Source organism: Neoarius graeffei, chromosome 11 (assembly GCF_027579695.1).
Source record: "Neoarius graeffei isolate fNeoGra1 chromosome 11, fNeoGra1.pri, whole genome shotgun sequence".
Classification (NCBI taxonomy): Eukaryota; Metazoa; Chordata; class Actinopteri; order Siluriformes; family Ariidae; genus Neoarius; species Neoarius graeffei.
Window position 1 is genome coordinate 35,089,445 of NC_083579.1, and position 27,499 is coordinate 35,116,943.

The following is a 27,499-nucleotide window of genomic DNA, read 5'->3' on the forward strand; positions in this document are numbered from 1 at the left end:
TGTGTCTATGTGTCAGCCCTGTGATGACCTGGCGCCTTGTCCAGGGTGTACCCCGCCTTCCGCCCATAGTCAGCTGGGATAGGCTCCAGCTTGCCTGCGACCCTGTAGAAGGATAAAGCGGCTACAGATAATCAGATGAGATGAGACTTAGAAACCGGCGGCACGGTGGTGTAGTGGTTAGCGCTGTCGCCTCACAGCAAGAAGGTCCGGGTTCGAGCCCTGTGGCTGGCGAGGGCCTTTCTGTGCGGCGTTTGCATGTTCTCCCCGTGTCCGCGTGGGTTTCCTCCGGGTGCTCCGGTTTCCCCCACAGTCCAAAGACATGCAGGTTAGGTTAACTGGTGACTCTAAATTGAGCGTAGGTGTGAATGTGAGTGTGAATGGTTGTCTGTGTCTATGTGTCAGCCCTGTGATGACCTGGCGACTTGTCCAGGGTGTACCCCGCCTTTCGCCCGTAGTCAGCTGGGATAGGCTCCAGCTTGCCTGCGACCCTGTAGAAGGATAAAGCGGCTACAGATAATCAGATGAGATGAGACTAGTGTTCCGCGGTACTAGAGTTCGGCAGCACAGTGGCTGAAAACACTGTACACCACTGATGCACTTGATAACATCTCCATTCAAAACTCCATCCCTCCTTTTTGGTGGGGTTTTGGTCGCCCCTGGGCACACTTTGCGCTCTAGGCAATCGCCGGCGCTGACTGCACCTTTAAGGTCAGAGCATTAATGCTACATGTCTCTTATTGCTGATTGTGCATTCACTATGGTAATCAGTTAGTTACTGATAAACAACCTTTGGACCTTGAGAAAGCAGATGTGATTTTAAATCGCTCTGTGAGCTTCATTTTTATACGCTGACTGCACTGCACCTTTTTGAAGGTAGGCAGGAAAACTTTTATAACTAAGCTCATGCATCGATTTTAAATCCAACAGAGCAGCATTGTAATTGGTGCTCTGAGCTGGGAGGAAATCCAGTGCACATCATCAGACATGGCGACTAGCAGCATGCATGACAGCTGCAAGCAATGTTTGGACCAGATAAACCAGTACAGCCCAGTATAAGTCTGAATAGCTGTTTTCTTTTCCTTTCTTCTTCTTTTTTCCAGCAGGAAGTGCAACTAGCTTTTCCATTATTTCTGTAGTGTGCATTGCAGGTACTTTGTCTGTCTGTATCATCATCATGTCGGATGTGCAGGGATTTCACATTAACTCTCCTCTCATCGAGAGCTTTGGCATGTCCACGCGACTCGGATCCCCAGTTTATTTGAAGATGGAAAGCGTCCAACCTTCTGGTTCGTTTAAAATCAGAGGGATCGGACACCTAATTCAGCAGGTGAGCAGAAATTAGTACCCCCTCCAGCGGTATGCACAAAAACTTCAATCAATGTATTGCAAATGATTAATTATTGAGCCAAATAGATGTGTATAACAACGTCATCGATTGCTTTTTAAATTCCTAATAGAATAAAGTGAACGAAAGTTAGAAACTGTTTACTCTGCTTTACTTTGCTGTTTACTGTTTAAACTCAGCTTTATTATTATTATTATTATTTGTTTGTAGTCCATTTTGCATCGTTTTCCACGTGAAAAAAAACACGGAAGTGACGTTGTTTCTAGACCAATCAGAGAGCACGCCCAGTTGCGAGCCGGGTAGGGCAGTGGGTGTTCATGGGAAGTGTAGTTTTTACAGCGTTGCTGTGGACCAGTAGAATGAGTGAAAAACTTGTTCAAGTTTAATTCAAAAGGTTAATATCAGCAAAATATCGCGCATTGTGGGCATAATGTATAATCTGGGCTCACTTAGAACTCATGAATCGCCAGAAATGCCTTAAAAGTGATTATTATTATTATTATTATTATTATTATTATTATTAATAAATATTTGTTTGTAGTCCATTTTGCATCGTCTTCCTATAACGTGAAGAAAACACGGAAGTGACGTTGCTTCTACACCAATCAGAGAACACGCTCTCATCCGGGTATCACGGTTACGCAGCACTTACCCACCAACGTCGACGGTCAAAAGCAATGAGTTAGCTTAATAAACCACTCTAGAATATTATAAACTAATTAAACACAAAAATTGTAAACATAAATATGAAACTAGCTAGCGAGCGAATGTTCCAGTCGCGAGCCGGGTAGGGCAGTGGGTGTTCATGGGAAGTGTAGTTTTTACAGCCCTGCTGTAGCCCAGTAGAATGAGTGAAAAACTTTTTTTTCAAGTTTAATTCAAAAGGTTAATATCAGCAAAATATCGCGCATTGTGAGCATAAAGTATAATCCGGGCTCACTTAGAACTCATGAATCGCCAGAAATGCTTTTAAAAGTGAATTATGAAAGCGAAATGAATGAGGGGAAATTACTTCCGGGTTCAAAGTGACGCAGAACATTTGTAGTTCACTGAATATAACGTCGCTGTCAGTTCAAAACCTGCTATGTGACAATTTAGGTCAAATTGGGTTCTCTATGCTGATTGGTCAATTTTGACCTCGTGCTTCCCTTTATGCTAATTAGAAAATGGAAGGACCAATGGGTAATCCAGAAGAGACTAGATTCAATCCCTTTCATGTGATGGGTCCAAATAAACTGTGTGCAATATCAACTATGTGCACCTAGTGGCACACACAGCAGATTCTGCACACAATCCTCTGTCACTCAGATTGCACATGGGAGGTTTTGCATGTCTAAAATACGTCTTCTTTCTAGATTGTTTTTTACACAATTTTGAATTATTTTAAGATTTTGTGACTGAATTATAAACAAGGGAGGATTTTATAGATATTATAAACTGTAACCAGATACATTATTTGTATAGAGTGACAGATTGGATGGTATCAGTCATTCAGTTCAAGTGGATGCTGGACTGTCAATAAACCAGATTTGAATTGAATTGCAGTTCGTCTGCTAATGGCCAAACCCCTACAGTAGGCCTACTGATGGTGAGTATCACAAGATAATGATAAAAATTAACATCCTTTAATGAAGTAATGGTATTGACCATGGATCTTCAGAGTGTCTTGCTTACCCCAAAAATGAATGCATCAGCCATCTACTATAAACAGAAACTACAAGTGCACAACTTGACTATGTACGTATTAAACGATCAACATGTCACACTATATGTTTGGCATGAAGGCAATGGTCTGACATCAAATGAATTTACAACATGTGTGGTAGATTTCATCAAACGCCAGCCAGATCAGTACAAGAAATTCATCTTGATATCAGATGGTTGTGGTTATCAGAACCGCAATAAGGTTCTAGCCAGTGTCCTTAGTGATACTGCTCAGAAGTATCGAGCAGCTCTACCTAGAGAAAGGGCACACGCAGATGGAGGCAGATTCTGTCCATGCGACCCTAGAAGGCTATTTCAAACCACCTATTTTCACCCCAAGTGATTGTTGCATTGATGAGACAAGCACGTCCGTGTAACCCATACTTTGTGTTCAACCTTGACTACACATTCTTTCGTGACTACGAATCTGTTCCTTCTTTCATTCAATCCGTCCTGGAAGCCGTGTCGGTGATCCTGTGGTCGCTGACATCCATGCACTCAAGTACAGCTCCTCTGGGGAGGTCTTCTACAAGCTTGATGTTAAATCAGATTGGGAACTACTACCACAGCACAGAGGCAGACCAAACCATGATTAGGTGCAAGACCAAGCCCACTCCAAATCACAAGACAGAAATTTCAACACCTTCAGTCTCTGAAAGAAGTGATTCACCCAGACTACCATGGTTTTTATGACTCGCTTTCTCATGAATAGACTTTGGTCGTAGATCTGTTCTAATATTTTTATGTGAAATTCAACATTTTAATCGTGCGACCACAGGTTGTTGAATGTTAACATTGTTCATTGTGTTGTTTTCTTATTGTTCCTGAAACTGTTATTTTAAGGCTATTTTTGCATTTTTATTGATTAATCAATTAAACCAGTTATCTTCGTTACTACGGATTGAAGCCTATTTTTTGTGTGTCAATTCAGTATTTCAGCTAGTGCCAACTCGGCTAGATCTTTTTTTGCTCATGCATGCAGTCCTATTTTTTTCTGGAAACAGAAGCCTAATAGAATGAGAAATCACCACTTTAGTAGGCCTAGCAGTGTAGTTCATCATTACACCGTCACACTAGCAGAAGAAGGCTTTAGCTCAGTTTTTACCCACCATGGTTGAATCACAATGTTGGTTTTGATTTTTCTGCCTTTAATGAGATTTCTTTAACTTATTAATTGAACAAATCAATAAAAAACAAAATTAAAATGATTATTTTAATCAATTTATAGACAGCTTAAAAACTCTTATGTACAAGTATCTTGAAGTAAAACTGGGATCAAAACTTCCTATGTGAATCTTTGAAACAGTCAAAACCTTATATGTGCAAATATCTGGCATGCAGAACCTCTTATGTGTTCTGAAGGATGATTTTTTTTTTTTTTGCAATTTACGCTAATATAATGCTGCAAATAGCTATTCTGATTGGATATTTAACTGACCAATCTAATAATAGAACAAGTTAACTTTTACTGTCTTCCTAGCTTATTTCAGAGTTTTATTCGGTTTTTTACGTCTCCTGTAAAAAAGGAAAAATGTCACATAGCAGGTTTTGACCTGACAGCGACGATAAACTCAAGCGGCGGCTACAATTATCGACACCTTAACGATCTTTTGTCCATTGCAAAAGGAGAAAAGACTTTCAGTGCATAAATTGTGGATGAATAATTACTCAAACTTCCTCTGGGGGGAAAAAATTAGTTGATTCCTGATTACTTAGCGTATCAGATCACATGACACCATTCCACAAGTATTGACACTTTTGTCCACAATCATCGACACGCAGATGATTTTTTAAAAAAAAAATCAGTATGTGATATCAAGTTAACAAAATCTCTTCTCATTAGCCGCTTTATCCTGTTCTACAGGGTCGCAGGCAAGCTGGAGTCTATCCCAGCTGACTACGGGCGAAAGGCGGGGTACACCCTGGACAAGTCGCCAGGTCATCACAGGGCTGACACATAGACACAGACAACCATTCACACTCACATTCACACCTACGCTCAATTTAGAGTCACCAGTTAACCTAACCTGCATGTCTTTGGACTGTGGGGGAAACCGGAGCACCCGGAGGAAACCCACGCGGACATGGGGAGAGCATGCAAACTCCGCACAGAAAGGCCCTCGCCGGCCACGGGGCTCGAACACAGACCTTCTTGCTGTGAGGCGACCGCACTAACCACTATGCCACCGTGCCGCCCAAGTTAACAAAATATAGTTTTTATTTAAAATTTGTTTTACATAGACTTATTTAGTACAAACAATCTTGAATGTAAATATATCAATGTCGGTGTTTACGTAAATGAGGAAGTAATTCTAATGTTTGTAAACAAAATGATAATGTTTAACCCGTGTCAAGTCTTTTTGTTCTACTTTTTACCCACTTTCTAAATATTTTCGTAGGTCACATTTTGTTAATCAATACCTCGCCTGCGACAAAGTAAGCAGGGTGAGGTATTGTAATCAGTGTGTTGTTTGTTTGTCTGTCTGTCAACAATCTAGCATCTAGACAGTTGCACTGATTGACCTAAAATTTTCAGGATAGGTGGGCAATGGTCCATAGATTACCCGATTGAATTTTGGAGGTAATCAGATCAAGGTCACCGGAATCGTCAACCTTTCGGTCAAAATAACATATTTTCCATTTTAACTCAAAAATGGTTGCCGATAGACAAATGTTTACTATTATGAGCATATAGGAACTCCCATATGGCCTTTTATTTGGCACCATGATCATTAACCTTGAGTGAACTTGAAAGGTCAAACTGAAGGTCATGGGTTTTCAAAGGGCTACAACTTTTAAATGGTTCATGATAGCCAGATGTTTACCATTATCAACATATAAGAAGTCCCATATGGGCTTTCTGTTGCCACCATGACCTTTGACCTTGAATGACTTTGAAATGTCAAACTCAAGGTCATGGATTTTCATAGGACCTGGCAGCTGATGATTGAGAAATATCACCGTTATCAACATATAGGTATAAAATAAGTGCTGCTGGGCGAGGTTTGTTTTGCCTGGAAACACTTGTTCATTGTTGTTTGTATTAATTTCTAGTCTTGTAGTTTACCAATAAATATCAACAGGCAATTAACATTGTAACCACATGAAAGGTCAAAGGTCACATGCCATTCCTCGAACCAAAATATAAAATGTCTATTGATTATTGTAATTTGTGGGAGATATTTACAACAAACTGCAAATAACCCCTCCTAGAACTGCCACCTTATTGTGGTGGAGGGGTTTGTGTGCTTGAATGATCCTAGGAGCTATGTTGTCGGGGGCATTATGCCCCTGTTAGGGTTTCCCAAGGCAGACAGGTCCTAGGTGACAGGCCAGACCAAGAGCAGTTCACCAAAAAACCCCTATGGAGAAAAAATCCAGGACCGTGACGTCGCCCGGTAGGACGCAGCCGGGGCCCCACCCTGGAGCCAGGCCCGGGGTTGGGGCTCGTATGCGAGCGCTTGGTGGCCGGGCCTTTGCCCATGGGGCCCGGCCAGGCTCAGCCCGAAGAGGTACCACCCACAGAGGTAGCAGTAGGGGTTTGGTGCAGTGTGGATTGGGTGGCAGTCGAAGGCAGGGGCCTCGACGACCTGATCCCCGGACACAGCGGCTGGCTGTTGGGACATGGAATGTCACTTCGCTGGGGGGGAAGGAGCCTGAGCTTGTGCGGGAGGTTGAGAGGTACCGGCTAGAGATAGTCGGGCTCACCTCCACGCACAGCTTGGGCTCTGGAACCCAGCTCCTCGAGAGGGGCTGGACTTTCCACTTCTCTGGAGTCGCCCGTGGTGAGCGGCGGCGGGCTGGTGTGGGCTTCCTTATAGCTCCCCAGCTCAGCCGCCATGTGTTGGAGTTTACCCCAGTGAACGAGAGGGTCGCCTCTCTGCGCCTTCGGATTGGGGAGAGGGCTCTTGCTGTTGTTTGTGCCTACGGGCCAAATAGCAGTATAGAGTATCCGGCCTTCTTGGAGTCCCTGGGAGAGGTACTGAGGGGTGCTCAGACTGGGGACTCCATTGTGCTACTGGGGGACTTCAATGCTCATGTGGGCGATGACAGTGACACCTGGAGGGGCGTGGTTGGGAGGAACGGCCTCCCCGATCTGAACCCGAGTGGTGTTTTGTTATTGGACTTCTGTGCTAGTCACAGTTTGTCCATAACGAACACCATGTTCGAGCATAGGGGTGTCCATAAGTGCACGTGGCACCAGGACACCTTAGGTCGGAGGTCGATGATCGACTTTGTAGTCGTGTCATCTGATCTCCGACCCTATGTCTTGGACACTCGGGTGAAGAGAGGGGCTGAGTTGTCAACTGATCACCACCAGGTGGTGAGTTGGATCCGCTGGCGGAGGAGGAAGCTGGACAGACCTGGCAGGCCCAAACGTATGGTGAGGGTCTGCTGGGAACGTCTGGCCGAGCACTCTGTTGGGGAGGTCTTTAACTCCCACCTCCGGGAGAGCTTTTCCCAGCTTCCGAGGGAGGCGGGGGACATTGAGTCTGAGTGGACCATGTTCTCTACCTCCATTGTGGACACAGCTGTTCGGAGCTGTGGCCGCAAGGTCTCCGGTGCCTGTCGTGGCAGCAATCCCCGAACCCGGTGGTGGACACCGGAAGTAAGGGATGCCGTCAAGCTGAAGAAGGAGTCCTATCGGGCCATGTTGACCTCCGGGACTCCTGAGGCAGCCGACGGGTATCGGCAGGCCAGGCGTGCTGCAGCTCGGGCAGTTGCGGAGGCAAAAACTCGGAACTGGGAGGAGTTCGGGGAGGCCATGGAGAAGGACTATCGGTCGGCCTCGAAGAAATTCTGGCAAACCGTCCGGCGCCTCAGGAGGGGGAAGCAGTACTCTGCCAACACTGTTTACAGTGCGGGTGGGGAGCTGTTGACCTCGACTGGGGACATTGTCGGGCGGTGGAAGGAATACTTTGAGGATCTCCTCAATCCCACCATCATGTCTTCCACTGAGGAGACTGAGGCTGATGACTCAGAGGTGGACTCGTCCATTACCCAAGCCGAAGTCACTGAGGCAGTTTGCAAGCTCCTCGGTGGCAAGGCACCGGGGGTGGATGAGATCTGCCCTGAGTATCTCAAGTCTCTGGATGTTGTGGGGCTGTCTTGGTTGACACGCCTCTGCAACATCGCGTGGCGGTCGGGGACAGTGCCTCTGGAGTGGCAGACTGGGGTGGTGGTCCCTCTTTTTAAGAAAGGGGACCGGAGAGTGTGCTCCAATTATAGGGGAATCACACTTCTCAGCCTCCCAGGGAAAGTTTACTCCAGGGTACTGGAGAGGAGAATTCGACCAATAGTCGAACCTCGGATCCAGGAGGAACAATGCGGTTTTCGTCCTGGTCGCGGAACACTGGACCAGCTCTATACCCTTCATAGGGTGCTCGAGGGTTCATGGGAGTTTGCCCAACCAGTCCACATGTGCTTTGTGGATCTGGAGAAGGCATTCGACCGTGTCCCCCGTGGTATTCTGTGGGGGGTGCTTCGGGAGTATGGGGTTCGGGGCTCTTTGCTAAGGGCTGTCCGGTCCCTGTATGAACGGAGCAGGAGTCTGGTTCGCATTGCCGGCAGTAAGTCAGACCTGTTCCCAGTGCATGTTGGACTCCGTCAGGGCTGCCCTTTGTCACCGGTTCTGTTCATAATTTTTATGGACAGAATTTCTAGGCGCAGCCAGGGGCCGGAAGGAATCCTGTTTGGGAACCACAGGATTTCATCTCTGCTTTTTGCAGATGATGTTGTCCTGTTGGCTTCTTCAAACCAGGACCTTCAGCATGCACTGGGGCGGTTTGCAGTCGAGTGTGAAGCGGCTGGGATGAGAATCAGCACCTCCAAGTCCGAGGCCATGGTTCTCGACCGGAAAAGGGTGGCTTGCCCTCTCCAGGTTGGTGGAGAAGTCCTGCCTCAAGTGGAGGAGTTTAAGTATCTCGGGATCTTGTTCACGAGTGAGGGAAGGATGGAGCGTGAGATCGACAGGCGGATCGGTGCAGCCTCCGCAGTGATGCGGTCGCTTTACCGGTCCGTCGTGGTGAAGAGGGAGCTGAGCCAAAAGGCGAAGCTCTCAATTTACCGGTCGATCTACGTTCCGACTCTCACCTATGGTCATGAGCTTTGGGTAATGACAGAAAGAACAAGATCGCGGATACAAGCGGCTGAAATGAGTTTCCTTCGCAGGGTGGCTGGGCGCTCCCTTAGAGATAGGGTGAGAAGCACAGTCACTCGGGAGGAGCTCGGAGTAGAGCCGCTGCTCCTCCACATCGAGAGGAACCAGCTGAGGTGGCTCGGGCATCTTTTTCGGATGCCTCCTGGACGTCTCCCTGGGGAGGTGTTCCAGGCATGTCCCCCGGGGAGGAGGCCCCGGGGAAGACCCAGGACACGCTGGAGGGACTATGTCTCTCGGCTGGCCTGGGAACGCCTCGGTGTTCTTCCCGAGGAGCTGGCCAAGGTGTCTGGGGAAAGGGAAGTTTGGGCTTCCATGCTTAGACTGCTGCCTCCGCGACCTGGTCCTGGATAAGCGGAAGAAGACGAGACGAGACGAAACTGCAATAAATAAATAAATACTGAATGGAATAGAAAAATCTGAATATTTCAAGTGTGTAATTTTTTTATATGCTAGGAATTTAAGACTGGTCTAATTCTACTTATTGCAAAAGGATTTCAAATACTCTATAAACATTCCATTCTGTTATGAATCAGAAAAAAATATTATAAATCATAGCACTTTTAATATACTTCATCTACTTCAACAGTGTTACACAAAGATTGATACAGAACAGTTGTAAATGTCACTTAATTCCACAGGGTGCCGATAATGGTGGACACCGGTGAAAGCTATCACTATTATTGACACCTCACAAGACTTCTCAAACGCGCGTTTAGATACAAAATGGCGAGTGTCAAATGAAGGAGTAAGAAACAAAGTAGGTTTTGACAAGGAGATCATGAAATATTGGTGAATTTGATAAGTAAAAACATGTCCATGATCTTTCCACCATGCTTACCTGCGATGATAACGTCCGGATTTTTCTCAAATTGCTGATCGTGCTAAAAAATTCCATCTCCGGTAACGAGCTGTGTCATCAGACGACAAGATCAGAGGGTGTGGGGGGGGTCTTCCGGTTGATTAATTAACCAGTAATAACTGTTGTAACTGAAACTCATCTTTGTAAAATAGTTTTTTGTTGGTAAATCTGAAAATGTGTCTAATTATGGACTGTCGATAATTTTAGCCACCGCTCTATTATATTTGTAATATATAAAAGTGTGTGTCATCTATCTATCTGAATTACACAATTTGTCATCAGGGTAAACTTGCACTGTTTTGATGTTCAAATATCGGCTGCAAGCTGAAATGTGATGTTATTAGGTTGCTTTTATATGTCTAGTTACTGGTTCCTTTGTATTTTTCGTCAGCACAGAAGCTTTTAATCGGTTATCCTTATATTATCACCCATACAGCCCTTTCACTTTCGCTCTCTGCATTGTTTACATGAAATACATGTTCCAACTACTCAGCACTATAGCTCTGGCCAACAACATTAACAGTGTATATTTACACTGATGACAAATTGTAAATGTGCAATCATTTCGAACAGTATTAATCTTCAAAAAAAAAAAAAATCTGCGAGCCCATGTAAACCTGTAATAATATTTGAACATCCTATATTTGAACATAATAATATCTGAACATTGAAAATGATTATATAGCCCAGTATTGGTTTTTGTACCACTATCAGCAGCCTGGGTCTGGCCACTGGAAGTTCCCAACCATGCAGTGGATTGTGGGATTTGTGAAAAGGCGAATAAGAGCGAGAGAGAGAGGATATTACCTGGTGGCTTGAAGATATGAAGTTTATCTTCGATTGGTGAATGTATATGTTTATATCATGAGTAAGTGAAGTGAACGATTGATATATTTTTCAACATGAGAAGATAAACTTCACATCTTCAACCCAACGTAAGATTTTCTTTTTATTATACAGACACATTCACAAACAAAAAGTATCCAAATTTATCAAAACAATTCATCGATTTCCTCATGAGTGACAAATCGAGATTTATGTCATGGTTTTGGTTCTCCATGTCCTGGATGGAACTCAGATGGAAAATACAAGTGGTGGATTTCTCAGTAAAACACTCGTGTGTACACACACACACACACACACACACACACACATATATATATATATATATATATATATATATATATATGCAGGTTAGGTTAACTGGTGACTCTAAGTTGACCGTAGGTGTGAGTGTGAATGGTTGTCTGTGTCTATGTGTCAGCCCTGTGATGACCTGGCGCCTTGTCCAGGGTGTACCCCGCCTTTCGCCCATAGTCAGCTGGGATAGGCTCCAGCTTGCCTGCGACCCTGTAGAACAGGATAAAGCGGCTACAGATAATGAGATGAGATAATTAGGGTGGTGCCGAAATGTATGGGAATTTTTTTTTTTTACCAAAACCTTCCGACCACCCTACCATTTTTTTTTTTTTTTTTTTTTTTTTTTTTTTTACATAGGCTAAAAGAAGGCAACAAGCAAAATTTCAGAAAAATTGGTTAATATTTAGAGGTGCCACACGAGGTTGCAAATCGGGTTAATCCATTAACATTAGTTGGTGCGTAGACTGTTGCAGAGAAGATCTCAAACCCCCAAAAAGTCACAGTTCTAGAGGGAATATGCCACTTCTATGAAAAAGAAGAGGCAGGAAGAGTTTATAGACTGATAGAAGGTTAACTTTCATGCACTAAGTGGTTCTTAAACAATGAGCACTGATCGTAATATGCTGATGAAGTTGTGAATGTTTTTCTTTCTATGTTTTTCAGATGGCTAGCAACAGTAATACAAGTAGTACCGGTGGTGCAAAGCACAAAACCAGAAAGGACAATTATGTTTGGTTTTGGTCCCACTTCCAAGGAACTGTCTGGGAGAAAGCTTCCTTCTGCTAGGGAAGTCCTTAGTGTGTTCTTTTATCACCACAAGATACCATAATACCGAAGGGTTTAGAAAATCACAGACAAGTAATAGCTATTGTTACTCTGAACACAGGAAATTATATTACTGTATTGTTTGTATTAATATGAAAGTTAATAAGTCACATTATTTTATATTGTGTCTTGAGTGAAAACTTTAGCTTTGTGGCACCTCTAAACATTGTTCAATCTTAACCAAATTTCGCACAATAACTTCTTTTAGGCAATGTAAAAAAAAGGTAAGATGGTCATAAAATCCTAAAAAATATATATAAAATTTAAATATGAAAATCCAATCTTAAATAATTTAGGTATATGAAAGTTTAATATTAAATATGAAGTTTATCTTCGAGTGGTGAGAAATACATCACTTGTCCTCTTCACTCACTTGTGATATATCCATTCACCACTCGAAGACAGACTTCATATTTTCGCACAACTGTGTAAAATTCTCTATCTATCTATCTATCTATCTAGTATGTATTTATGTATTCAATATGTATACATATTTAATTAAATATATATTTAAAGATTTTATGTAACAGAATATATCTCATGACAACCATTTAATCTTTTTTCTTTTTTCAGCTTGCAGGTTCAAATTCAAATGGTGTAGTCTGTTCTTCAGGTGGGTTCAATGTAGTGGGAAAAAGGCATTTGTTTGTTTGTTTGTTTTTGTTTATTAAGTGGTTCAGAACTATGATAGCATCCAGAAATTTCTTTAAATCAGGTTTTAAAGTGCTGATGACACGTTTTTGACATCTTTGGCGATGTTTTATAACAAAAAGTAATTCCCGATTATCCATATATTAATTCACGAAGGCGCCTATTTTACAAGTTATGATGATAAACTCAGCTATTTGGGCAAATTTGACGGGGCTGCAGCACCCGGGAGACGAAAGAGGAGGAGGAGCTATATGACGTCAGCGAAAGAACCTTCCTCCTCACTTACCAGTTTGTTGTTGATGCGACAGGTGTTCAGTTTGTCATTATTATATATATATATATATATATATATATACAGTTATTATGCCTTCGCGTTGTGTTGCCGGCTTTTGCTCCAAAACCCACAAGGATGGGGTAAGTTTATTCAAGTTTCCCAGAGATCCCGAGCTGCATGCGAAGTGGGTGAGGCAAGTGGGAGCCCTCACCAACATCCGTCCTGTGCTCTGAACACTTCGATTTGGATTGTTTTGACACCCTTCCCAGCTTAAAAGAATCTCTTGGGTGTTCAGTTCAGCACAAACGTGTGCTGCTACCATCAGCAGTGCCTAGTATTCCGGAGGGGTTCTACTAGTAGCTATGCCGGATCCAAAGACAGTCCTCCTGTCAGAACATGTGTTGTGAAACGACATAAGATAAAGGTACGTAGAGCTATAGATTCTACATGATAATCATAAATGTAATCATAAAGTCGGCGTGATATCAGTCATGTATTTGCTTGTGAAAGCTTGCGGCTTTCATGTAACTGCCGCCTAGCAACGAGAGGCAAAGGGTAAAGAGGGTAGGCTATCATAGATTCTATTCGGAAGAGATCAACACAATTCTAGACTCCCAGAAGAGGAAGAACTAGCACTAGAGAGTTCACCGGCGTTTTCATGCGCCATTTCCATTGAGTAGAACCAGAGTAGAACAGCCAGTGAACCGCAGCGTGTTCTCCCGCTGACGTCACAACATGGCCGCAAGCCACTGACCCAGTTTTCTTGCGCTGTGCAATTAAAAGTTGGATATTCGCGTAACAACAGCTTCTTTTCACGTAATTATAACAGAAATCTAACATGTTTGCTATGTTGTATAGTTTATTTAAGAAATTACATAGTCATGTTCGTGTCATCAGCCCTTTAAGTTATTTCGTGTTGAATAACTGTGTTCATGCTGTGAATGCTGAATGCAGGTGGAAATGCAGGCTTGGCTACAGCCTACACAGCACGCAAGCTCAACATTCCAGCCACCATCATAGTGCCCTCATCCACTCCTAAGATGGTAGTGGAGAAACTGCAGGATCACGGTGCCAGTGTGCGAGTCGTGGGTAAGGTGAGGAAAGTACTGTCGTGAATAAATAAACAAACAAATAAATAAATGTACATACTTATATGGAAAGCAATCAACATTCACAGCATGCTCTCCATACATGATATGAGCAGGTATGGGATGAAGCAAATGCTGAGGCTCTTCGTCTGGCTGACAGTGAAAACCTTACCTTGGTGCCACCATTTGACCATCCCCTGATCTGGTGAGGTGTTCTCTGTTCTACTGTAAATCTAAATATATGATAATTAATAGTATGAAGAAAATCTTTGCTAAGATTAAGATGCTATTGAAACACCTACACAAAAAAAAAAATCTTGCCACTTCACATACTTGCCAACGTTTCAAAATTCTCATGGGGGAGAAAAGTGCGTGAACGACATTTTCAATTGGATGAGAGTAGGATGCGCGGTTGAAACGATAAAAACAGTGGATCCCAGTTAATTGCAAACCATCTGAAATTTATACAATTAAAGAGTTTTTGAATTGTTGATATTGTTCTATCAATTACTCTAGGTTATGGGATTCATGTATCAGGCATGAAATAGCTCAGAGTGAAAAACCTGAAATAATACTTGTCTTGAATTTTAATATAACAACAATGAAAGGGAAGTCTTAAATCAGATTTTTAGCTGAAAATTCTCATGCCTGAATATTGTCTACGTACAGAGACCCACAGAAAATAACACAAGTGATGCTTTAGAAGAATGTTTATCATTTCTTAAAATAGTCAGTGAATGAAAGTATTATTGGTTTGCATCAAATGTGTTTTCCTTCTGTAAGCTCATGTAAAAATGCAGAGAACTTTAATATCATATATAAATTAAATTTTAATAAGATTTGACCAAAATAGTAACAACTCCAATTAAATAAATACTGCATTGTCTTAGTACTACTAAAATGCATCTCTCTCACTAAACACTTTTTCCAACAGAATTTTTAAAAAGCACGAGAAATACTATCAAAATCCTATCAGAATGCATCAAAGGAATTTGCTCATTTGCAAACTTTGAAAGTTCATCTCATCTCATTATCTCTAGCCGCTTTATCCTGTTCTACAGGGTCACAGGCAAGCTGGAGCCTATCCCAGCTGACTACGGGCGAAAGGCGGGGTACACCCTGGACAAGTCGCCAGGTCATCACAGGGCTGACACATAGACACAGACAACCATTCACACTCACATTCACACCTACGCTCAATTTAGAGTCACCAGTTAACCTAACCTGCATGTCTTTGGACTGTGGGGGAAACCGGAGCACCCGGAGGAAACCCACGCGGACACGGGGAGAACATGCAAACTCCACACAGAAAGGCCCTTGCCGGCCACGGGGCTTGAACCCGGACCTTCTTGCTGTGAGGCAACAGTGCTAACCACTACACCACCGTGCCGACCCACTTTGAAAGTTTTCAAACAAAATTTAAAAATGGCACTATAAATACTACCATACTATCAAAATATACTCCACAAAGAAATTCACTCGAATGCAAAATTTTAGTACAACCAAAATACACTCACTAGTAATCTTTCACTTAACCTCAAAACTCTGTCAAAATCAATCACTTTCCAGATAAATCACTTGTAAACTTTCACTTAAAACTTTCAAACAAATTCAGAATAGTACTAAGACACTTCCACACTACTCAAATACACTCCTCAAACAAATTCGATAGTTACAGCCACCTGACCCAGCATTAAAAATTTTCCAACTGAAATAAATTTGCGAGACCCGGCTGTAAACATACAGACTTCTAAACTTTGACCTGTGCGGTCAGTGAATCGCTTACCTTGCAAAATGCGTTGGTCTGGCTGGTCGAACATTTGCTTATCCATGGAAATTCATTCTCCCATGCAACCTGGTATTTGCATTCATATTTTTGCCGTTTGGTATTGGGTTTAGTGGCCATGATGAATGACTGCTTGTAAAAAATGTCGGACAGCCTGGGTGAATCCTACATTACGGAAGTGACTGTCATTCTGTTCGTTGATTGGTTAAAAATCAGTTGATGTCAGCAGTGTTTCTCATACGATTCTGATTGGACATGATCAAGAGTATTTTTAATTTGGCGATAGGGATTTACCCAAACCGGGAGATTATCCAGTTTTTAACAAATACAATCGGGAGGCAGGAGATGGAGGCTAAAATCGGGAGCCTCCCGCCGAAATCGGGAGGGTTGGCAAGTATGACTTCAGATGCGTCAAGTACACAGAGGTGATTTAAAGTTAAGAAAAACAACTTGGGCATATATGTAACCCAAATATGAAGAACTTTCTTCGCATAAATATCAGTGTAACTTTTGAACTTAAGTTACCGGCTCTGGTCATTTTGTATGTTAACTGTGTCTTGGGGCCTCATTAACTATCCATGATAATAATATTGTGTGCTAAATAATTCACAGCAACCACTAGATTAAAAAAATGCACCTTATGACAGAATTGCTGACATTTTTTCAGGAAAGGTCATTCCAGTCTGGTCCATGAGCTGAAGGCGGTTCTGCCGTCTGAGCCAGGTGCTGTGGTTCTGTCTGTGGGAGGTGGAGGACTTTTCTGTGGAGTCATTCAGGGACTGGATGAAGTCGGCTGGGGTCATGTCCCGATCCTCTGTATGGAGACTGTGGGAGCAGATTGTCTCAATGCAGCCATAAAAGCTGGACATTTAATCACTTTACCAGACATTACGAGGTAAAAGCTGACTCTAAATATGGTTTTAATGCTCACGTTTTATCAGTGATGACCACCTGTAAGTCTGAAAGTATCTGGAAGGGGAGAGGTGTGAGCAATGGCAGAGGAAAATTATTTAATGCTGATGTTTCTATGGGGCGGCATGGTGGTGTAGTGGTTAGCGCTGTCGCCTCACAGCAAGAAGGTCCGGGTTCGAGCCCTGTGGCCAGCGAGGGCCTTTCTGTGCGGAGTTTGCATGTTCTCCCCGTGTCCGCGTGGGTTTCCTCCGGGTGCTCCGGTTTCCCCCCACAGTCCAAAGACATGCAGGTTAGGTTAACTGGTGGCTCTAAATTGACCGTAGGTGTGAGTGTGAATGGTTGTCTGTTACCCCTTTTCTACCAAATCAGTTCCAGGGCTGGTTCGGAGCCGGTGCTGGTTCACAACTCGTTCAACTTGTGAGCCAGCTGAGAACCAGTTTGCTTTTCTATAGCTCACGGTGCTAAGTGAAGTCACGTCAGTTACGTCGTTGTATACGTCATTACGTCGCTGTATATGTCAGTTATGTCGCTACGTTTGCATAAACCTTGGCGCGAATATCGAAGCAAAAACAACACGGAAGAAGCAGCAGCAACAACAATAATAATGATGGATGACTTCACGTTTGTACAGCTGCTGCTTCTCATCGCTTAAAAATGGCGATCTTTCGCGGTCTTATTGTTGTTGGTCTTAACAACTCCGCCCCCCCGCTGACGTAAGCAGTTCTTTCCTCTGGCCCAGCAGAGAGTTGGTGCTAGCCTGGAACCGTTTTTTCTGACCCCAGAGCCAGTTCTTTGTCAGTGGAAACAGAAAACCTGGTTCCAAACTAAGCACTGGCCCTGAACCAGCACTGGAACTGCTTTGGTGGAAAAGGGGCATGTGTCTATGTGTCAGCCCTGTGATGACCTGGCGACTTGTCCAGGGTGTACCCCGCGTCTCACCCATAGTCAGCTTGGATAGGCTCCAGCTTGCCTGCGACCCTGTAGAACAGGATAAAGCGGCTAGAGATAATGAGATGAGATGATATTCATATTTTCAATAGTATATTGAAAATGTACTTGCACAAATTGTCTCATGTCATTATCTCTAGCCACTTTATCCTGTTCTAGAGGGTCGCAGGCAAGCTGGATCCTATCCCAGCTGACTATGGGCGAAAGGCGGGGTACACCCTGGACAAGTCGCCAGGTCATCACAGGGCTGACACATCGACACAGACAACCATTCACATTCACACCTACGGTCAATTTAGAGTCACCAGTTAACCTAACCTGCATGTCTTTGGACTGTGGGGGAAACCGGAGTACCTGGAGGAAACCCACGCGGACACGGGGAGAACATGCAAACTCCACACAGATAGGCCCTCGCCGGCCACGGGGCTCGAACCCGGACCTTCTTGCTGTGAGGCGACAGTGCTAACCACTACACCACCATGCCGCCTACACAAATTGTACTTTTTGTAAATATATAAGAAGTATACTAACATCACGCTTTCACACTAACACTTTTAACACACTTTAAAATAATTATACTATGTTACACTTTATAGAAATATATTATATTAAAATATACTTTAGGTGAAAGTTATGTGTAATTTAGCACATAAAAGTACACTAAATACACTTCAAGTTGCACTTTTCTACAATTTAATTACAATTAAAATATATTTAGTACAAAATTAGTTGTTCCAAAATAGCATGCCTCAAGTTAACTAATCATAAACACACTTGAAGTATATTGATGATTTAGTGTGGCTTCAAGTACACAAAAGTATGCTAAATTTTAGTACACTTAGCACATTTATTTTTCACCAGGGGCGGCTAGAGATGATGAGATGATGTTTCTATTAAGGTTAGAGATGAGAAGTTAGAGACCATTTAGCTAGCTATGAAAATCACTGCTATTTTTAGCTTACTTTTTGTAGGTTAGCTAAGTGTTAATAATAGTGGTTAATTTGATAATAGCCAAATTGGTTAATTGTCATTTGTAGTTAGCTACCTAATCTGGTGGTTCATGTTAGTTAATGTTACCCAAGTCAAATAACTAGCTATTTAGTGATAACTATCTTGGGTACTAATCATATTAATAGCAAGGTTAACTTTAAATGACATTACAGCTGATAATATTAGTTACTTAGCTAACGATAACTAAAATAACCTGCTGTTAAAGTGAAAACCTAGCTGTGATATCAACATATGCACTACCGTTCAAAAGTTTGGAGTCACTTTGAAATGTCCTTATTTTTGAAAGAAAAGCACTGTTCTTTTCAATGAAGATCACTTTAAACTGATCAGAAATCCACTCTATACATTGCTAATGTGGTAAATGACTATTCTAGCTGCAAATGTCTGGTTTTTGGTGCAACATCTCCATAGGTGTATAGAGGCCCATTTCCAGCAACTCTCACTCCAGTGTTCTAATGGTACAATGTGTTTGCTCATTGCCTCAGAAGGCTAATGGATGATTAGAAAACCCTTGTACAATCATGTTAGCACAGCTGAAAACAGTTGCGCTTTTTAGAGAAGCTATAAAACTGACCTTCCTTTGAGCAGATTGAGTTTCTGGAGCATCACATTTGTGGGGTCGATTAAATGCTCAAAATGGCCAGAAAAATGTCTTGACTATATTTTCTATTCATTTTACAACTTGTGGTGGTAAATAAAAGTGTGACTTTTCATGGAAAACACAAAATTGTCTGGGTGACCCCAAACTTTTGAACGGTAGTGTACTAGCTGGAAATGTTAGTTAGCTAGCATCTTCCTCCCAACCAGTGGGCTCAGTACAAGGGTCTGTGAAGCTGCAGCCACACACTGCTGCACTTTTGTGTGTCTACCTTATATCCTCTGTGTTGATTTATTTACTTTATTAGCGAGGCCAAATGTTTAGGAGCAAAGACGGTGTGCAGTCAGGCATTCGAATACAGCAAAAGACCCAATGTTATCTCTGAGCTCGTGACTGATCGACAGGCTCTACAGGCAGTGGAACTCTTTCTCGGTAATATATGTTTACATTTATTTTTTTGTCTTACCCTGTAATAATCTGTGTATTCCAAGTTCTGTCCCAAATAATCAAATATAGGGCTAGCCAACATGGTTTGCTATTGTTGCTAACTAAAAAAAGTAATCACTCGCTAAGCTGGCTAAGATTGGTTACTTAACAAGCTAAAACTGTGAACTATATTAGCTGTGTTAGTTCCCTAGCGATAACAGCAAACCTCTAACCTAGCTAAGCTTATTGGTAAGTTGATAATTTACTGTTAAAGGTCCCATGGCATGAAATTTTCACTTTCTGAGGTTTTTTTAACGTTAAAATGAGTTCCTCTGACCTTCTTAAGTCACCCCAGTGGCTAGAAATTTCATAATGTGTAAACCAAACTATGCCCAGCATTTGAGAATGGCGCGTCAAAATGGCACATTCATAAGCTCTTCCCTTTACTACGTCAGCAAGGGAGATGATCCCCACGCCCCCCCCTCTGGATTCCCACCCACTGTATGGATTGCCCCGCCCAGTTGTAGTGAGGAGACCATAGAGGACACAACATGGCACCACCTAAGCGAGCGAAACATGGAAATTGCGCTGTACATGGATGTGACAACACAGAAAAGAGTCTGTTTTTACTGCCGACGGGAGAGCCCCTGAAGACGCAGTGGCTTAATTTTATTTACTTCAATAATACGCCATCGAGTCTACCTAAGATGGTGTATGTTTGTCGGAAGCATTTTCCTGAGGAATGTTTCCACAACTTGGGACAGTACAGGGCAGGTTTTGCACATCAACTGTCACTGAAGCCTGGGTCCGTACCAAGCATCCCTGCCGCATCAGCAACAAACACCGAACAAGTAAGTGTATAACTGGTCGTTTTGCCGTGTTTTAAAATCGGTGCGTTAGCCTAGCAATGGCTACATTAGCTGTGCAGCTAACCGCTTCCTGCAGTTAGCCAGGTAATCTGCGCTACAAAACTAAAGAGCATGCAGCATGCTCTGTTAAACTGAGTTTAGTCTGGAAATTGACTAACTTATGAGCTTATGTTTGACTATTGCTCTGCAATGCATGTCTTCTGTTGGATAAGCGCTATGTTGCTGTAGTTGCTGCTTCTATCCTCTTTGGTTATGGAGTGCGTGTTCAAGCCTAGGGTATTATACGTTCGTAAACTACCACTCCGAACACTCTCACTCTCTGTTCTCTGGGTCATGTTGAGTTTACAAAAGGAGTCCGAGGGAGAACGGGGTTTTGTCTTAGCACCGTGGCTACAGGCGCTGATAGCAGCGAGTATGTGTGTGCGCAGCTTGGTCAAGCCCCTCCCCCTCCCCCCATGGCCAGCCCCCACCCTCTACCCTTCCCCGCCTCCTGCTTCTCATTAGCAAAACGACGCACTGGGAAAAGTGCTGAAATGGGGCTGTAGCGTGTATCGAGTGTGGGTGGAGCACAGAGGACGGCAGGACAGCGTTTGGAGGCAGACAAGGTGATTTATTTTGATAACTTTTCAGTCTAATAATCCTATTCATTCACACACACACACACACACACACTCGTCTGGTCCCGGGTTGCGCTCCCTCTCCTCTCTCTCTCTGCCTCCTTAAATAGGGAGCGGTTACTGGGAAAAAACACACACAAACAGGTTAATTATCCTCAGGTGTCACAATTCTGCCACTCACCTTCCCCGGCTCCACCCTCCTGTCACAGACCGGCGCTTGACCATGCCCCCGCTGCCACATACCCCCACCGCCCGACTCAGGCCGGGCGCTCTTCCGGCCCGCAGCCGACTCCCCCCCCCCCCCCCCCCCCCCTTGACGGGAGAGGAAGTCCGCCACAACCATCTGCGCCCCCGGCCTGTGGACCACCTTGAAGTTGAAGGGTTGGAGTGCCAGATACCAACGGGTGATCCGCGCGTTGGCATCCTTCATGCAGTGGAGCCACTGGAGGGGCGCGTGGTCCGAACAGAGAGTGAAAGAGCGCCCCAGCAGGTAGTAACGGAGGGCGAGGACCGCCCACTTAATCGCCAGGCACTCTTTTTCAATTGTGCTGTAGCGCCCCTCATGCACTGACAGCTTCCGGCTGATGTACAGGACCGGGCGGTCCTCCCCCTCCACCTGCTGGGACAAAACGGCCCCCAGCCCTCTGTCCGATGCATCGGTCTGCAACACAAAAGGGAGAGAGAAGTCAGGGGAGTGTAAAAGTGGCCCCCCACACAGTGCAGCCTTTACCTCAGAGAAAGCCCGTTGGCACTGCTCCGTCCACTGGACCGGATCTGGCGCCCCCTTTTTAGTGAGGTCAGTCAGCGGGCTGGTGACGTACGAATAATTAGGTATAAACCTACGATAGTAGCCAGCCAGCCCCAGGAACTGCCTCACCCCCTTTTTGGTCTTGGGCCTCGGGCAGGCCGCAATCGCTGCTGTCTTATTAATTTGGGGACGCACCTGCCCGTTGCCCAAGTGGAAGCCCAGATACCGTACTTCCACCCGCCCAATCGCACACTTCTTCGGGTTGGCAGTGAGTCCCGCCCGCCTCAGCGACCTAAGGACGGCCCTCAGGTGTTGTAGGTGCCGCTGCCAATCATTACTATAAATGATGATATCATCTAGGTACGCGGCCGCATAGGTGGCGTGGGGCCGGAGGACCCGGTCCATCAGCCGCTGAAACGTAGCGGGCGCCCCAAACAGCCCAAAAGGAAGTGTGACGAACTGGTGTAAGCCGAACGGTGTGGAAAAGGCCGTTTTTTCCCGGGATAATGGAGTCAAGGGGATCTGCCAATATCCCTTCGTCAAATCCAGTGTCGAGTAAAAGCGAGCCGTGCCTAGTCGATCGAGCAGCTCATCAATACGAGGCATTGGGTACGCGTCAAATTTAGACACCGCGTTGACTTTCCTATAGTCCACACAGAACCGGACCGAGCCATCGGCCTTGGGAACCAAGACCACCGGGCTGCTCCAGTCACTGTGGGACTCCTCGATGATGCCCATTTCGAGCATGGCCTGAAGTTCTTCCCGAACCACCTTTTTTTTGTGTTCGGGTAATCTATAAGGACGGCTCCGCACTACCACCCCCGGGGGCGTCTCTATGTGGTGTTCTATGAGGTTAGTGCGACCGGGCAGGGGCGAGAACACATCCAAAAACTCGGCCTGCAACTGGGCGACCTCCGTGAGTTGGGTCGGGGAGAGGTGGTCTCCACAGGGGACCGGAGAGGTACGTGATGCCAATGACCCTTTTTGGACCTCCGGCCCCAGCTCCGCCTTCTCCGGAACTACCGACACCAACGCCACGGGGACCTCCTCGTTCCAGCGTTTCAGTAGATTGAGGTGGTAGATATGTAGCGCCCCCTCCCTGTCCGTTCGCCTAACCTCATAGTCGACATCCCCGACTCGCCGTGTGACCTCAAAGGGTCCTTGCCACTTGGCGATTAATTTGGAGCTCGACGTGGGCAACAGGACGAGTACCCTATCTCCCGGAGTGAACTCTCTAAGGCGCGTGCCCTTGTTGTACAGGCGGGTTTGCTGTTCCTGGGCCTGCCGTAAATTCTCCTGAGTTAGGTGTGTGAGAGTGTGGAGTTTTGCGCGCAGATCCATAACGTACTGAATTTCGTTTTTGCTCGGTGAAGGTCCCTCCTCCCAATTTTCCCGCAGTACATCTAAGATGCCGTGCGGCTTCCGCCCATATAATAATTCAAATGGGGAGAACCCCGTGGAGGCTTGGGGGACCTCTCGCACTGCAAACAACAAGGGTTCGAGCCACTTATCCCAGTTATGTGTGTCCTCACTTACGAATTTTTTGATAATATTCTTGAGGGTGCGGTTGAACCGTTCAACTAAACCGTCCGTCTGTGGGTGATAAATGCTGGTGCTGATCGGCTTAATACCCAGTAGCCCATACAGTTCGCTCAGTGTTCGTGACATAAACGAGGTGCCTTGGTCAGTCAGAATCTCTTTCGGGATTCCAATCCGGGAGATGACGTGGAAGAGGGCCTCCGCAATACTGCGTGCTGAGATATTGCGAAGAGGCACCGCTTCCGGGTATCGCGTTGCATAGTCCACCAGAACCAATATAAAGCGGTACCCTCGTGTTGACCGATCTAATGGCCCGACGAGATCCATCCCAATTCTTTCGAACGGGGTCTCGATTAATGGTAGGGGGCGCAAGGGCGCTTTTGGAATGGCCGCTGGATTTACTAACTGGCATTCGCGGCACGCCGTACACCACTTACGGACGTCGCCGCGAATCCCCGGCCAATAGAATCGGGCCATTATCCGGGCGAGTGTCTTATCCTGCCCGAGGTGTCCAGCCATGGGATTAAAGTGAGCCGCCTGAAATACCAATTCCCGGCGGCTCTTTGGAATTAGCAATTGGGTGACTCGCTCTTTCGTCTGAGTGTCCTGCGTCACTCGGTATAACCTATCCTTCAAAATGGAAAAATAGGGGAAGGAGGGGGTGGCGCCCGGCTGGAGCGTCTGACCATCGATTACTCTCACTTGGTCAAACGCGTGTCGCAGAGTCTCGTCTCGCGATTGTTCCAGTGGGAAATCCGCGAGGGATTCCCCAATAGAAAGAGGAGGGGCCGGTGGCTCCTCACTCTGTCGCGGAGATGACGTAGACGGCTCTGCGACCGCAGCTCCAGCCAAAGCGACACCGGGACCCTCCCCTGCTAACTGGCAGGACCCACTCTTTATTAGGCGTGCCATTAAACCCCGAAATCCCGGCCAATCAGTCCCCAAGATCAAAGAGTGGGTAAGGCGAGGATTAACCGCCGCCTTCACTATCGATTTCTCCCCTCTGAAATGTATGTGGACCGACACCAACGGGTAGCTGTGAATATCCCCGTGCACACACAACACCTTCACCCCTTGTGCTCCCTCCAATGCCTCGTCTTGCACCAGGCTTTGGCGGATCGAGGTCTGATTGCAACCTGAATCCACCAACGCCTGATATGTAGCCCCTTGTACACTTACCGGTATGCGATACGCTCCGGCCCGATCGAGGGCAGCCTCTGGCGCGTCGGGGATCCGCACCACCGCCCCCACCTCCATCGCTGCACACTGTTGCTGCAGGTGGCCCAGATCCCCGCAGCGCCAGCAAACCGGCCCGGGCCTTCCCTCTGCAGCTGTGTTCTGGGGCTCACTCATCTGAGGGGGGGGGGAAGAGACAGACACAGAAGGGAGAAATGGGAGGGCACCACGGGTGCGGCGGGCCGGCTGGGGTGGAGCCGGCCCCCGCCTCCGCGGTGGGGGAATGGGGCGAGGACGGGACACGGGAGGTGGGGGGGGGAGAAAGAGAGAGAGAAGAGGAGAAAGAAGATGCTGTCGTCCGCTGTCCTGCTGCCGGAACAGCCGCCAGATGATCCTCCGCCAGTCCCACGGCCTGATCCAGCGACGCCGGGCGGTGGCACTGGACCCACTCCGCGGTTCCAGCTGGTAAGCGGGCGATGAACTGTTCCAGTGCCACCTGGTCGACGATTCCCTCTGCGTCGCGATCTTCGGCCCTCAGCCACCGCCAGCAGGCGTCCCGGAGCTGCTGGCCGAACGCGAACGGGCTGCCGACTTCCTCCATCCGCAGCGCGCGGAAGCGCTGGCGCTGCTGCTCCGGCGTGCGCCCCACGCGCTGGAGGACAGCCCGGCGAAGGTCGGCGTAGGCCAGCCTGCGATCGGCGGGGAGCTGTAGTGCGGCCAGCTGCGCCTCTCCCGTGAGGAGGGGGAGGAGGCGCGCCGCGCGCTGCTCCATCGGCCACCCCGAGGCTTCGGCGACCTGCTCGAACAATGTGATGAAGGCCTCGGGGTCGTCCTGCGGGCCCATCTTGGTCACGGTGAGGGGAGACGGGCCCGCGGCCGGAGCGCTGGTGGACCCCACCGACGCGAGGAGACGCCGGAACGCCTCTCGATCTTCCTGCTGGGCTAGCACCAGGGCTTCGAAGCGGCGCTCCTGCTCCTTTCGGAGCATGACAAGTGCCTGGTGCTGGCTCTGCTGAGCCGTGGCGAGGGCGTGGACCAAGTCCGTGAACGGGGAGGATTCCATGGGGCTGCTGTGTTGGTGCTCCACCTTGTCCCGGGTTTCGGCACCACTGTAGCATGTATCGAGTGTGGGTGGAGCACAGAGGACGGCAGGACAGCGTTTGGAGGCAGACAAGGTGATTTATTTTGATAACTTTTCAGTCTAATAATCCTATTCATTCACATTCACTCACACACACACACACACTCGTCTGGTCCCGGGTTGCGCTCCCTCTCCTCTCTCTCTGCCTCCTTAAATAGGGAGCGGTTACTGGGAAAAAACACACACAAACAGGTTAATTATCCTCAGGTGTCGCGATTCTGCCACTCACCTTCCCCGGCTCCACCCTCCTGTCACAGACCGGCGCTTGACCACGCCCCCGCTGCCACAGGGGCTTTCTCCCAGGAGGCTATATTTACGTGCCGAGGGTTCATTTCGAGAAAGGCTGCGGATATAACATCCGGAAGCCTCTATGAGCCCGTTTTAAAGCATCAACAAACCACCATGCCATGGGACCTTTAACAGCAAAAAACTATAGTAAAGTTTTTTTTTTTTTTTTTTTTTTAAAGCACCAAGTCTCAGGATCATATATATGATAATGTTCTTGGCTCTTTTGTATGTATGTGTGTGCGCATGTGAAGATGAAGAGCGTGTGTTAGTGGAGTTAGCGTGTGCAGCATCGCTAGCCGCAGTGTACAGCAGCGTGATACAGCGGCTGCAGGACGAAGGTCGTCTGTGCAAACCGCTTGGCCTGCTGGTCATCATCGTATGTGGAGGAAGCAGCATTAACCTCGCTCAGCTGCAGCACCTGCGCACCGTCTGCAAATGATCACATGACCACACTTTTCCTGTGGTGGCTAGAGCACATCATGTCATGAATCACATGCTCCCATACTGCACTTCATTAATAACTAACCTCACACAACAGTACCACTTTCACACAAACTGCAGGACTACATTTCCCATCATACTTGGTACTTCAGAGTTTCAGAAATCACTGATTTTTTATTTTTTTTTTTAAACAAAACTATTTGGAAATTCTCTAATGGTTTCCATCAGAATCCTAAAGGTGTCCATTTGGAACTGTTTAAATTGAACATGAAGTGAAAGCCACATTACCACTCAAGTGGTTATAGTCCTGGAAACATTGTTGCTAGGCAAATGGATGCTGAGCTGAACTTCCTAATGGTTTAGCGAGCTAATAAATTGGTGTTAAAATGCATTTATAAAAACACAGTGACACTGGAAACAAGACAAAACTATCAAGAATATCAACATTTACCTCAGATGTGTTGATAAATTATTAAAAAGAGACACCATATCGACAAAAATCACACTTTAGCTACACTTGGCATCAATTGCTAACCCAACTACCAGGGGTTCTGTTATACTGCTATGTGTAGCTGTTAGAATGCTGTTATAAAGGCATAGTGATGGTGGAAACAAGAGAAATGTACCAAGAATATAAACATTTATCTCAGATGTTAGTGTCAGTATAGTATAGTGAAGTATTAATTATTATGAAAAAACTCCATGCAACTCCAACTGTATTCTTTTATTTTTAATTCTTCAACACGGTCAGCAGATGGAGCAGCTGCAATACTAATTCAAATCATTAAAACAGTTTTTGTCTTTTTTGTTTAGTCATGAGTAATAATTGTTTTCAGCATCACAATGATATGGACTGAGTAAAGCACATCAATTACTATAAGTTTATTTGAAGAATGAACATGTCTCATGTACCTAATATAATCAATTACTAAATAAAATGCTTAATGTTATCA

At 45.6% G+C, this 27,499-nt stretch overlaps 1 protein-coding gene across 4 annotated transcripts; it reads left to right on the forward strand.

Moving 5' to 3' along the window:
• Positions 1–681: 681 nt before the first annotated feature.
• sdsl (serine dehydratase-like) lies at positions 682–27,499 on the forward strand. Of its 4 annotated transcripts, none has more exons than XM_060933779.1 (8): positions 682–708; positions 1,104–1,327; positions 12,607–12,646; positions 13,913–14,052; positions 14,163–14,251; positions 16,500–16,727; positions 19,609–19,733; positions 26,357–27,499. In XM_060933779.1, exons 2-8 carry the CDS (start codon positions 1,175–1,177, stop codon positions 26,542–26,544), a joined length of 963 nt encoding a protein of 320 aa, XP_060789762.1. In that variant the 5' UTR covers positions 682–708; positions 1,104–1,174; the 3' UTR covers positions 26,545–27,499. The 4 variants fall into 4 exon arrangements, with proteins under 4 accessions (XP_060789762.1, XP_060789760.1, XP_060789759.1 ...); XM_060933777.1 differs by lacking the exon at positions 682–708 and adding an exon at positions 726–873 and having other exon boundaries at positions 1,101–1,327; XM_060933776.1 differs by lacking the exon at positions 682–708 and adding an exon at positions 726–873.

Excerpts from the sequence above, each read along its gene's own strand:
- sdsl (XM_060933779.1), top strand. The coding sequence starts at position 1,175 with ATGTCGGATGTGCAGGGATTTCACATTAACTCTCCTCTCATCGAGAGC. Across the intron at positions 12,647-13,912 it reads TGGTGTAGTCTGTTCTTCAG|GTGGAAATGCAGGCTTGGCT; the intron begins GTGGGTTCAATG and ends TGCTGAATGCAG. Across the intron at positions 14,053-14,162 it reads GTGTGCGAGTCGTGGGTAAG|GTATGGGATGAAGCAAATGC; the intron begins GTGAGGAAAGTA and ends TGATATGAGCAG.